This window comes from Phlebotomus papatasi, chromosome 3 (genome assembly GCF_024763615.1).
Source record: "Phlebotomus papatasi isolate M1 chromosome 3, Ppap_2.1, whole genome shotgun sequence".
Lineage (NCBI taxonomy): Eukaryota > Metazoa > Arthropoda > Insecta > Diptera > Psychodidae > Phlebotomus > Phlebotomus papatasi.
In genome coordinates this window covers 60,106,719-60,120,217 of record NC_077224.1, presented here as the reverse complement: position 1 = coordinate 60,120,217, position 13,499 = coordinate 60,106,719, and the positions used below count along the sequence as shown (strand labels likewise).

The window sequence follows — 13,499 nt, the reverse complement described above, 5'->3', positions numbered from 1 at the left end:
CCTTTGAAATACAGCTTTTCTCTAATTTCAAAGTATAATTGAACATTATCATAAAGTACAGCATCATAATTGGTTTGTGCAGCTAAATATCACGGTAATGTCTAATTCCATTTAAAAATAAGTGAAAAAATCACTCCTCTCTAAATGGTTTAAATTTTAAAAATAAAGCGATTCAAAAACACAAATAACATTTAAGGACGTTCATTAGATACAGTTAATGTAAATTGTATTGAAATTGTAATGCGCAAGAGTGAACTGGGGTAAAGTTGATCGGTAGCATTTTTTAAACCTTTAGGATAAGTGTGACAATTTCCGGCCAGCTTGCAATTCCGGCCACCGTTTTGTTCCTCGAATTTCCATGAATTTTTAGATTTTACATATTTTAGAGATTATACAATGAAAAAAAAATAACAAAAAATATAGCTTCGACAAACGAGATGAGGTGAAAAAGACATGGAAGAATTTTCGAAGGGAAAGGAACTGTGAGAATGAAGGTGGCCGAAATAGGGAATCAAAGTCTACATTTTTATTCATTTTAAAATGTATTAAGAATGATTTTAGAGTAAATAAAAACGATAAACTGTCAACGAGGTTCCAAGTAACACTCTTTATTAAAATATAACAAAAAAAAGCAATTTGCATTAAAAATATTACATTTCAAACTTGAGACTTTGTCGCTTGCATGCAGCTATGCCGAAATTTGGTACACTTACCCTAAGTACAGAAAATTTTAAGGTAAGATTGAGATAGAGCAAAGTGCCCCATCTTTGTACGATCCCAAGCTTCGTAATGCCTAATTTTTTCCTACGTTTTTAAATAAACGTGATTCATCCCACCCATATTTTAAAACTAGGGGAAACTGTTCAGTATTTAAAATATATTGCAGAGTCACATTTATTCAGAAACAGAAAAAATTTATTCATTGCGAACCTAGGGTTGGGATCGTACAAAGCATGAGCATTTTCCCATAGATAACACGTTTAAAGATTTTTACTCGGAATTGGAATTTTTTTATTTTGAATCTAAACATTTAATTAATTTTTTTCAAGTTAGCGTACTTCTTTGCATTTGTTGCAATCTCATTGCATTTATCTCAAAATAAAGTAGTTGGTTAGTAAAAGCCTGAATTTGGTTGTATGTTAAATGCAAATTAATAAATCTCACAAATACCTAATAAAAACGCAATTTTTTTTTATAATTCAATTTAATTTACTATTATTACCTTTTTTATAACCCTGCTATTAGACTGTACAGTATAATTTTATGACGATTGGTATTAATTGCCCCTAGTTAAGTGTCTGGATATACATTTTTCAGCCTTCAATTATATAAACTTTGAAACTTCGACTTATTCAGAAGGGATAGTTAAGCCTGACTTGGGTCTTAAAAATTGGTTCAAATGGATTTAAATAATTTCTCTGTAGGGGAAATGCACCAAATTTCGGCCACCATGCATTTTCGATCACTTATTATGTTTTTCAAATTTCCATGAATTTTAGTTTTTGCATACTTCTGAGATTATATAATGCAACAACAAAAGAAAACTGTCGCTTGGACGAATCAGATGATGTAAAGCCGACTGAGAGAATTCCGGAAAAGCAAGGGACTACAAGAATCGAGATGGCCGAAATATTAGTCGTAGCTATATCTATATTTTTATTCATTTGAAAATGTATTAAGAATGATTTTCGAAAAAAACTTGCCCGTAAACGCTTGTAATAAAATCATCTTCATGTTCTCAAACCAACTTTTGTAGACGAAGTTCAATTTTACATTCCTAAATAAATTATCGGACAGATTGCATCGACTAATGTTCTTAGTTTGAAACGTCATAATTTTAATACATATTAAAAGTCTTGTTATTTTACTTTCAAGAGTATAGTTTGGATCCCTAATAAAAAAAATCCCTAACAGATCATTAAAAATACATTAATTGCTTTGTGTGTACATAATATCGGACAAACTATTTGTCTAAGTTTTTTACCTTTCCAAAAGTTTTTCAAAGACTACTCTACAGCATCTTTTTCATAGGGGCTTCACATTTGTTACTTTGGCATTGTATAACCTCTAGAATATAAAAAAATAAGAAACTGATTGTGAAATTTTGAGAAAAATAACAAGTGTCCGATATTAAAAACTGTGCAAGATTTGACACAATTTTACTGAGAGATATTTCAATTCAAAACCAAACGGACCATAGCAGAGCTGCTGGCATATTATCCACTGCTGTGAATCTTCATAAAATTTTTAAACGTACCTCAGTTGCTCTTGATGAAAAGATATTGTTTATCAGGTCCAGTCTTTACTTTTTCCGGAATCAAATCACAAACTAATATTTAAATTGGATTGTCTTTTTAAATATCGTTGGAAGATTCACAGCTTTATTGAGAGTACATGAACAAAATCCAAATTTTGCATGAGTAACAAAATATTGGAAAAAAATACGGGATAGAATCATTAATACCGTACTGTATTATCATGTAAAGATTCCTCATTTATTAAAGTCGAGTGACGAATTTATTTTTGGGTTGTTCTCTGGAGAGCCGATCTTTATATCTACTACCGTTTTGTCACTGAGTCTGATGTCTAAAGGATAAACAAATACCATAACGTATTTTTTCGTAAAATTTTGTCAAAATGTGATTTTTTAAAAGGTAGAAGGTCGAACAGTACTGAATTAATTAAGATACAATTTAAGCAATTATGAAATTTTAGGCAATTTTGCGCAAAATTGGTTAGTAATACAGTATTTAAAAATTGCTCTTTCATGTTGTCAAAATGCTTATAATTATTTAAGTTCAAGCAATAGCAATATGCAGAAGAGTTTCTCGAAGGTTTTCTTCCCTTACTAAGAGTAAAGCAAATATATATTGCCGTGAATCCATTTAAAGTTTCCCAAGGAGTGATAAGAAAATAAATTTCCATGAATTGAAGTGACTTCAAGTAACTCAAGTTAAAATTTGATGGACAAGAAAATTAATCAAAATATTTTACAAGATATTTTTCTTCCTTGTCTGCTTTACCCAAAGATCACATCTTATGAGGCTCCTATTCAACTTTTGTATTCTCTGAAAGTACGTCTTATCGGTGGCAGTATCAACTCCTCCCATTTTCGCAAACCATATACACCGATGTTAAGCAGAAGTAACAAAAAGTGGCAAAGCCACTGACCCATAGTCTCAATATGCGACGTAAAAACCAAAAAGAAGTTATAAAAACCACAAGACGAACTTTCCCATCAATTTGCAATCAACACTCGAGGGCACTTCCATCGTCTTCTTCTTCATCCATGTGACCCTCCTGTTTAGGCCTTAACATGGTCTTTTATTAATTGATTTTAATGCCTCAGCATGACCTTAGGATCCCACTCTGGATTTTATCTCAAATCGGGTGGAATAAAAGCTCTGGGACAGTAATTATACCACGATTGTTGCTCATTTCACCATCAATCATGAATGCGTGTAATTTACCAGAAAGTGGGAATTGGTTAGGTTTGTTCCGTTCGCGCGTAATTAATTTACATTCGTTAATGTGAATTGGTTGCGGTGTCACTAGCGTCAAACGCACACACTGCTTTTCGAATTTGTCACAACACAACGCCCACATCCCATAAACCTCCCCCTCTCATACAAAAACGTCTCTCATCAGTGCTTCTACCCCCGAAGATTGACATGTTATACAATAAAATGGACATGAGAAAATACAGAAATAATAATTTATCATGCAATTGTTCGTTAATGTGTTATAACTACACTGTGAAAAATTTTCTAACAAGACATATTGAGGCATTGTTAGAACATTCACATCTGAACACTTGGTAATACATTATGATTTCAAAATCATGTGAACACCTAAAAATTAAATATGTAAAATTTGAGAGTAAAAGTCAAATTTTTGAACGGCTCTTGTTAAGTAAAAACCAAAGGGGTAAGTGCCCATGCTTTACATGGTCCCAAGCTTCATAATGACTCAATTTTTCCTATGTTTCTGAATAAATGTGACTCCGCAATATATTTTAAAAACAGGATACTTTCTCCCAGTTTTTCAAATACGGATGCGATGAGTCACATTTATTGAGAAAAATTTAAGAAAAATTTAGTCATTACGATGCTTGGGACCATGCAAAGCATGGGCACTTTTCCCCTAATAGGACTACCTCTATAAAGCCTAAATTTTAATCATTATTAGGGTAGATATATCAAGTTTTGGCATAATTGCAAATGAGCATAAAAGTCTTAAGTTTAAAGTGTAATAATTTTAATAGATATTTTTTTAGTGAAAAACATTCGTACTCTTTTTACTTCACCACAATCCACAAGACTGCTGGCAATATAAGCACACACAGTGACCGAAATTTGGTACAGTTACCCTATTTAGAATCATTTCATCCATGTATTATATCCATGTATTATTTAGAATACAGACCTTTGAATAAATATCGTTTTGCATGCTGGATATCTCTACTTTTCAAAGTAACAAAAATTAAATTCTGTTATGCTACCATCTCTACGTACCAAACAGTTAAAGATAGGGACTTGAAATGTTCGCGGAACCTACCTATTGGTCGGTCTCCGCATCGAAACCACATTTTTTTTGGATTAGGGTAAGGGCTCATAATTTTGGACAGTCTGCTTATAAGCATCGATGATCCAAGTTTGCAGTGCGATATTTTCAATATTAATTGATTGTTTTTGTTACAAATCATGTGTAAATCACCACTAACGTGAATCAACACAATATTCAATGAATATTCAATAATATCACTCAAAAAAGCGAAGAAACATTGTCAGTACGTTACCACAGCTAAATAAGACTGAAGTAAACACAAAGTTCTGTCATATTTCTCGTAAGCAATTGCTCACACTGAATTTTCAACAAAGCAAATTTAATTCAAATCATATTCAAAATTTAACGTATTTAGTGTTAGAATCTTCCAAAAAGAACAAATATTTAGAGAGAATTCATTATTCATCAAATATTGGAATAAAAATCCATAATTTTAATCAATTTATTTTTAGTGTCCAATTTTACCCTCAAAGTGTCCAAATTTAGAAACTATCCAAAATTATGAGCCCTTACCCTATTCGAAAACTCGACGTTCGATTTTTGGATGTGTTTTAGAGGTTGCTTAAGGAAAATATAAATATTTTTAGCTGAATTGAAATCGGTTAGCGTTTTATGTTCGCTGAGAGGTTTTTCAGGGCGGTTCTATATTCTTGTCCGGTAGTATAAATGTTTCCTTTTAAATGTGAGTTGATTTTTAAATGCAATAAAAGGCCGTAATCTGGCACTGAACGTGAATTCTAAAAAGGTGTTTTTTATCATTGCTAATGCTAATATTTACATTAATTTAATCATGCTAATTATGTTTATTACGCGAAATCACGGTGAATATCGATGTTTATGGTGTGCTTTTCCTCCATAAAACAAACAGTGTAACATTAATACTTATCATGTTTAAATAGAAATTATTTTGGAATTGGACATTATCACCATATTAATTGTTCTCAATGTAGTCAAAGTTATTTATATTCAAGAATTCAAATGAATAATTATATCTCCTGACGTTACAAAACTCATATTTACAGTTTGAAAAATTATTTATACAACGTCTTATTTGAGTATGTCTGTAATTTAAAAAAAAAAGTGATTAGGAATTAAATTTCTTTCATTATTTCATTTCATTTAGCACGAAGAGATGGAAAAACGTTCGTTAAAATGATGCAGAAGGAGAAAATGTGAGAACATGACGAAAATGCATAAATTGCATGAATAAATAATACTATAGTGAGGAACTTTTTCTCCCTATTGCAAAAAAAATCTCTACAACGTAAATTTGGAAGCAAATTGCATGAATTATTCAATAATTTGCATTGATATTTGCTTAATAGTCTCATTTGAAAGTGCTGGAAAGCAAAATTTTGCCGGAAATCACTTTAATAGCGGAAAATCCTATTTATCTAAATTTCCACCATAAAATTCAAACCCCACAATTATTCTCCTTTTTATGGTTTTTCAATGGCAAAGAAATTCACTTGACCAGATAAATAGGGAGAAGAACCTTTACAAAGAGTTAACAGAAGAACTTGAAGGGAAAAGTTCAACATTAAATTGACGATGCTTTTGACTCCCCATTGTAGAAGAAGAAAACTTCTGCCATCTATCAATATAACTTTTGTTATCTCCTCGAATCATTCACTCAATCGAGTGTATCTCTTTTTTGTGCTAACAACACAGAAAATTGTGAAAAATACTAGAGATAAGGAAAACCACAGCAGAATTGACATGAGATTTGTGGTTTTTTCAATAAAAACATTCCAGAAACATGAATGTTTGACACTTCTGTGAGAGGTCAAGGTATTTCAGAGGGTTTATTTTTAAACACATTCGTGTAGGGTATTATTCTCAAAAGCTCTTGCCAAATTGCGGGGGATGAGCTTAAACTATGAATAGCTTGTTATGTTATAAACAATTTTAATTATACACAGAAAAATCTAAATGGTAGTATCATCTATCACAAATTGGTAATTTTACAATAGAATTGCTCACTGAATGACAAAAGGCTTGATAACAATTTATCAAATAATTTTTTTGACATAAAGTAATAAAGCTTTACTTTCAATAAAGTAATGCAAATTTTTATTGTTGTTATATTGAATTAATTTGATATAAAGGGTTAAGTAGTCTCCTTTCGAACGTTTATGCCTTCGAATAATGTGAATTTCTTTTGTTTTTCCTAATTTACACATAATTAACACATAATTATCAATAATTGATATTAAGCTAACTAATATTTAATAAAATTGTGTAATGGCCTCTACACATTGGGAGCAATTTTTGTCAAAAATTGCTTTTTTGAAGGGAATTCCCTGCAGCGTTGTAGGGGAAAACGTCAAATTTCTGTCAAAAACGCAATTTTTGACGAAAATTGCTCCCAATGTGTAGACACCTTAAGTCTTTAAGGAAAATAAAAGAAAATTCACATTATTCGAAGGCATGAATGTTCCAATTCCAAGGGAGAGTACTTTCCCCTAGTAGATTAAATTTCTCGATTATTTGCCATATTATAATAGAGGAAAGCCGATATGTTTGAGACACTTTTTATGTTTTGACTTTAAGTATTATTCATAAAATTCAAAAAATTATCTTGAAATTTTGTATACCTTTTAGTATACTCACTATATTATACACTTTATTAAAATAAACCGAGTAATGTTTTAACCCTTTTTATCACATTTATTAACCCTCTAACGGTGTTTTCTTTAATTTGCGAAAAAAAGTTCTACAACAATGTTTTCTAGGATAATTATGATCCAATAAAGTCGAAAAAACCATCCATTCTTCATTATCTTTTTTAGTTTAGGCGCAGTGGAAATTGGGAGGAAAAACTCTTCCGGTAGAGATTTGTGTTGTGATCGGAAAAAGACAGTGCCGACATAAATTAAATGAAATTTGAGCAGTGTTTTGCAGGAAAATTGCTCAAATTATTTATTTGCAAAATTAAATTTTTGTGATTCAGATTCAGAGGGCTTGCTCACGTCCCTGGAGTGTTGCGTGATAAAAATTTTGTATCCAAAAGACTTCAACACTGAAATGTTTAAAGATTTGTTCGCGAGGTTGCATCCCCAGTGCAAAAGTTTTTGACATGTCGGATGATTCATTTATCAATAATCCAACGGCTCAAATTTTTACAAATATTCGTCTTGGATTAGGTTACAACTGGCAAAATTTTCCAAGAAATTGAATAATAATAGCAAGTGTGAAAAATTTATTGTGAAAAAATGTGTATAGTCGTAGTAAAATTAAAACTGTTAAGTGCAATTGTCTTCTTCATTAATATTTCGGGTACGTCGATTTTGTGTCTATACGACAGACAAGAATACTAAATTTGCTTTATGATGTCTCAGCGTAGATGGCGCAGCTATAATGTTCAGTTGTAGGCAAAAATTTCCAAAAATTTGCATAGGGAGGACAATAATTTGCAAAAATACACCCAAATGAAAATATTTACACCCAATTGCAAATTTTTCGATTAATTTACAGCTGATCTCCAAAATCAATCAATTTTTGCATCCAAATGCAAATTTTTGCAAACTATTTTTTTAAAGCACCAGCGTCTCAAACATGCACGCTCTCCCCTATACTAGATACCGTATATGCGTGTGAATTTGCCCCCTTCTGTTCTTAAGCTTTTATTTAATTTTAGAGCTTAAGGATGGTCTTTACTGATTCAATCTATTTGATCTACTACCCATTAAAGAAAAACAGAGTGGCAAAGTCACCCCTGTAGGGCAATGTTACCTGCATCTACGATAATTTTCAAATTGAATTTTTCTCTCTAGGTTGTCAGTAAAGAATCTCACCTATTATAAGTTTATGTGGTGTTAAAACCGAGTTCTATAAATACTCGTAGCTGTTAAACCAGTCTAATATCCTTCTCGCCTTTAAAATAAATTGCAGGAGCTGAATGAAAAATTAAGATATTTAATTTTTGTTAATTTTTCTTTATTTCAACTTATGAAATAAAGAAAAGAAACATAATCTCAAGTAATTGAATATAAACACGAAAAGTTTTACTACTTCTTTTGGAATCTCACAACACAAGATATATATATACTTCTCACGGATTTTCTGTCTTGAAAGTAGATTATAATACAAGTTTCTTAACGTTTTTTTCCACTCTATAAACTCTGAAAAATTTCATTAATTAACTCCATCTTCATTTAAGTTTAAGGAGTAGTCTGTGCAGAAAATTCAGTTGAAAATCTGAAGGAGAAAAGCATTAATGCTTCATTTGACTATTGACTGAAAATTCGCCCTTTTGCTATCAAAGGAAATGCTCAGTAATGTGTGTATTCAATATATTCAAGCAGAAAGCTCTTCAGGCAGTAGAGTTGGGTACTTTAGGATAGAGAAAGAGTACCAGAGAGAGATGCCCTAGTCCTGTCTATACAAAATGCCTCTGTGCACCAATAATTTCATCAACGTTACATAATGGATTCTTGTATGTTTGGAGTGGAAAGCACTAAATTCACTCAAATATGGTCCTTATTTCATTTAACATCTTCGCCCAACAGAATGTAGTGAAAAGGTATCTCCCACTTTGTGGTTTAAGCTGACTAACCAAAAGATATTGGAAGAAGGGAAATTGACGAAAATTCATATGATAGAATCAATAACATCTTTCTGTTCGCCTCTTAACCATCCTCCCAAAAAAAAAAATGACGAAATATACTCAATCATACCTTGAGAAATTTTCGGGGGTGACTCTAAGCAATTTCTCCAGCAAATATACGCAGGATCCCTTCGCATCCTCGTCAATGGTTTTCTTAGACATGAAAATCCAACCGTGGGACCCAAGATGACGTTAGTGTGTGTAGGAGTTGATATTGAGGTCAAAACTATCACATTTCACGGTGAGCAAGGGAAAGCCCGGGTGTTTGCTCTATGATAGGTATAGTAGTAAGAATGAGAACATTCTTGAAAATCCACAGAAACCTTCTTATGTGAAATATGACTCTAAGACACAACTGTCTATCAATTTTCTCCCTCCTCTTGGGAGGTTGTTGTGTAATGTGGATGTCGAACCCAATTTATATTCTCAATTCACGGAGCCAAAAAAAAATCATATACCCTTTCGTTGAACAATGTGCGTGTGTATAATTCATGAATTTTATTCTTTTCTTCACTTCCAGAGTCTCCTACTGAAACATACATCCGCCATCCACCGTCAATCCAATAACAGCGAGATTTCCGATGTTTGGCCCACCGAAACTGATACTGACACCGATTTGGGGGTAAGTTACAATATTTCTTCAATTTATTGCTTTTTATTTACATCAAAATAAAATTAAATGTTTTGATTATGCTCTACTTTAAAATGACAGTTCATACATTTCATTAAACGATTTTGTACTATCATTGATAACTTCAATTGTGTAAACACATTTAGCGCTGATGTTGCTGCACTCTTCTAAGTCTGTAGTTATTTTATTCAGAACTAATTTTAGTCCTTAAAAATAAAAAAAAAATATAAAAAATTTACTGATTAACAGAGTTGGGCGAATTTTTTACATTTTACATCGTTTTTTTACATAGTAAAAAAAAGTTTTTAACATGTTCTACATTATTTTTAACATGTAAAGTTAAAATATAAAGAATGTAAATTTCGCTGTAATCAGTAAAAAAAAATTTGCGGCTTTTTGCGGTAAAGCTTGTCATCGAAAACGCATGGTGAAATTTACTGGCAATCCCAATTTAAATTTTCTACTACCTGTTTGAAGCACTGTAATCATCTAAACGACTCATAATTTTTGGACTTCCACAAGTTCAGGGAGTTTGCCATTGTTATGTGGCTTCTGCTAATTAACAATATTGTAAAAATAATTCAGATTAAGGCTTATTTCATACTTTCTTCGTAACGACATTTTTTTCTGGTAAGGTAAAGTACCCTTTATTCGACCGGTTCCTCTATTCGACCTGTAGATTTATTTATTCAATTTAATTATATTTGCTATAATATTTTGTGTATGATCTAACATTAATAGGTCAATTATTCTTTAAATAATACGAATCAGTGACAAATTCATAGAAATTGATGAAATTCACCATCAAATATTCAAAAATTGACCCACCGGTCGAATAGAGGAACCCGGTCGAGTAAGGGTACTTTACCTTAATTTGCTATATACCTTGTCCAATACATCACACCCCGGAAACAATGTCCATGAAGAGAATCAATATCTCTTTGCTAACACTGATTCTGTGGTAATGAATGTCTACATATATATTTTTTAAATATACTAAAAATCATCGTGCTTTATTATTAAAATGAGACTAACGTATTAAACAAAAATTCCCACAGAAATTATGATATTGTATCGATTTTTAATAAAATCTGCACAGGATCCGACTAAAACGATCTAAATTTCTAAACGTTTCATTCGGAAGCTGTGAGGATTTTACATTCAGCTTTAACTGTTTTATGCTACAGCTGTGCGTGTTTTTGTTCACGATTTTAATCATCTTGTGCTGAATCTGTGAACTGTTTATGTGCAATTTTATCCCTTTCGTGTTTAAGCTAAGAGAGTTTTACATACAACTGAAATCATTTTAAGCTTAAGTTGTGCAGGATTTGAACATAATATTAACCGCTTTATTCTGAAGAAGTTTCGGTTCTATGAAAAAAGATATAAATTTAGAAATATATATTACGGCATTATTTTTTGAGCAGTGTGTTTTAACCACTTGTATTATGAACACAAAATCCTTAATTTTTTCTGTTCTTAGAGTTTTGATTGACTTTTTAAATATACACGAACAGTTAAATAATTCTTGACCAACACTTCTATTAGAAGCACTTTCTTTTTGTTTGAAGTTCTGGCTAAATGGTGATTAATAATATAGACAATATATCACTATATTATATCAGGTGTGATTCTTACATGATCACATCTTTTTACATTACAATTATTGAAAATCTGCAAATGCACGAAATCGCAAGTTCTTCTAGGCATCATTTTATCAAAGTCTGTTAAAAATAACCTATATAAATACTATAAAAATTATTAAAAGTAATATTATTATTAAAAGTAATAATTTAGGGATCAAGTCATACCATATTTCTATTTGCGAATAGTGCAAAATATGTATTTTTCTGTCTCATTGATTTACATAATTACTTAATTTTAATTTTTGGTTCTATTTTTCCTTAACTATCAAAAAATTCAACATGTTGAGGATTTAATATAGACAACATTCTAAAATACCTATCTGTGGAAGAAGGCGAAGTTCTTTTTAATTATAAAAAAGTAATGTTATTTTACAACAGAGAGTATGCTTTATGTGTACAAAATCGTTGAACTACTTCACATCTATAGGTTTTCAAAACGAAGTTTTGTTCATAGCTATCTTCAGATATCACATAATTGTCATATTTTTCTGATATTTTTTACAATCTTCAAAAATAACCTGAAGATTGAAAGAAAATTCACAAGGAGAAGTATAATATTTAATTTTGGTTAGTAAAAACATAAATCTATAGAATAATGAGTCTTATTTTATATTTTGTATTTATTATTTAATTTTTCAAGACGATTTTCTTGCTTCTAATTTCTTTAACACTAACTGATTTTTACTTTCTTACTGCTCACTATTATAATGCCGTTTTCTAATGCTTTTATAAAAATTGCTACCTTGCACTAGATAAATTTTATGAATTCTAATATGATTTTAAAAAATACGTTCTAAGTTCTAAAAGGACATGACGAGCAGTTTTAGGCAGGCTTATGAAACCATTAGATCGATGGGAAAGCTCAGAAAATCGTTCTACCAGGAAAAGTTTCAAATACTAAAAAAAACAGAGGAAATTGGAGCACCATCTAACATGGGGTAGCACCGATCACTCATTTTTAGTTTTAAACTACTTGGACTATGACGAACATTTCTTTAGTGGACAAGCATCCCTATAGTGTCTATGTATTCATACATAGCTCGTCCTTTGAAATATAATACATAATCATAAAATTTGCAGTGTTCGGTTTCATAACTAGTGCCATAACGCAGTGATCCATAACCAGTTCAGACTGATTTATATTTACATAATCGGTATTTCGATACTTTTGCAATGTATCCATGTTGAAGTCAATTATTCAACATTTCAATATTCGAAAACCGTAATAAGGAATGATTCACGATCTTAAAGTTAAGAAAAGTAATTTGAATTTCTAAGAAATATTTAACTTATTTTTATTTATATTTTTATTGTGGTCCTTTTTAGAAACGTGGGCGAAATCCAGGATGGTCCGCATGGTCAGAGTGGTCAATGTGCTCAAGATCCTGCGATGGTGGAGTGGCTCAACAGCTCAGACGATGTCATGCTTCTCAAGGATGTCGAGGAGATCCCATTCGGTACAAAATCTGCAACATGCAGGTAAGTTTATTTCTGATTCCCAGTCATACGATACAAAAAAGTAATTTAAAAAATAAAAAATTTAATTTTTAATAAAATTTATTTACATAATTTGAGATGAACTTAATGAATAAATTGGCTATTTTCCAAATTATGAAAAAAAACATAAAGAAAATGTCATACAGTGATAAACAGACATTTGTTGGCAATACAAACAAGGAGAAGATTTTTACTATCACTGGGTGCCAGAAGTAGAAAAAAAGGCTCAGGCAGAATCGCCCATTAAGCATCACATATTCTCATGACAATGGAATGAGAATGAGAAAGGATGGTCTCGTAAATGTCCAACATTTGCTAAAATTTATAGCTGTTAAATTTTTATGGTAGATTTTTCATACATATTTACCATAAAATTTATTCACTTTTTTCCCCTCAGCCAACAACCATACTTCACAAGTTTTGGGTTGGGCTGTTTGTTTAACTTGGTTTATTTTTGCTGTTGAACAATTTCCCGAAAGCAGAACAAATCAAATAAACAGTTCCCAAGCGGCACAAAATAACCTTACCAAAATTTATCGTTGTAACAACG

At 31.2% G+C, this 13,499-nt stretch overlaps 1 protein-coding gene across 4 annotated transcripts in view; it reads left to right on the top strand.

Annotated features, from left to right (window-relative positions):
• Positions 1–13,499, top strand: part of LOC129807031 (protein madd-4) — a 168,141-nt gene that overhangs the window by 66,523 nt on the left and 88,119 nt on the right. For all 4 annotated transcript variants that reach the window (XM_055855981.1, XM_055855980.1, XM_055855983.1 and 1 more), the window contains 2 exons: positions 9,696–9,797; positions 12,779–12,931. In XM_055855981.1, the coding sequence (XP_055711956.1) occupies positions 9,696–9,797; positions 12,779–12,931 (255 nt within the window). The remainder of the gene's footprint in view (positions 1–9,695; positions 9,798–12,778; positions 12,932–13,499) is intronic.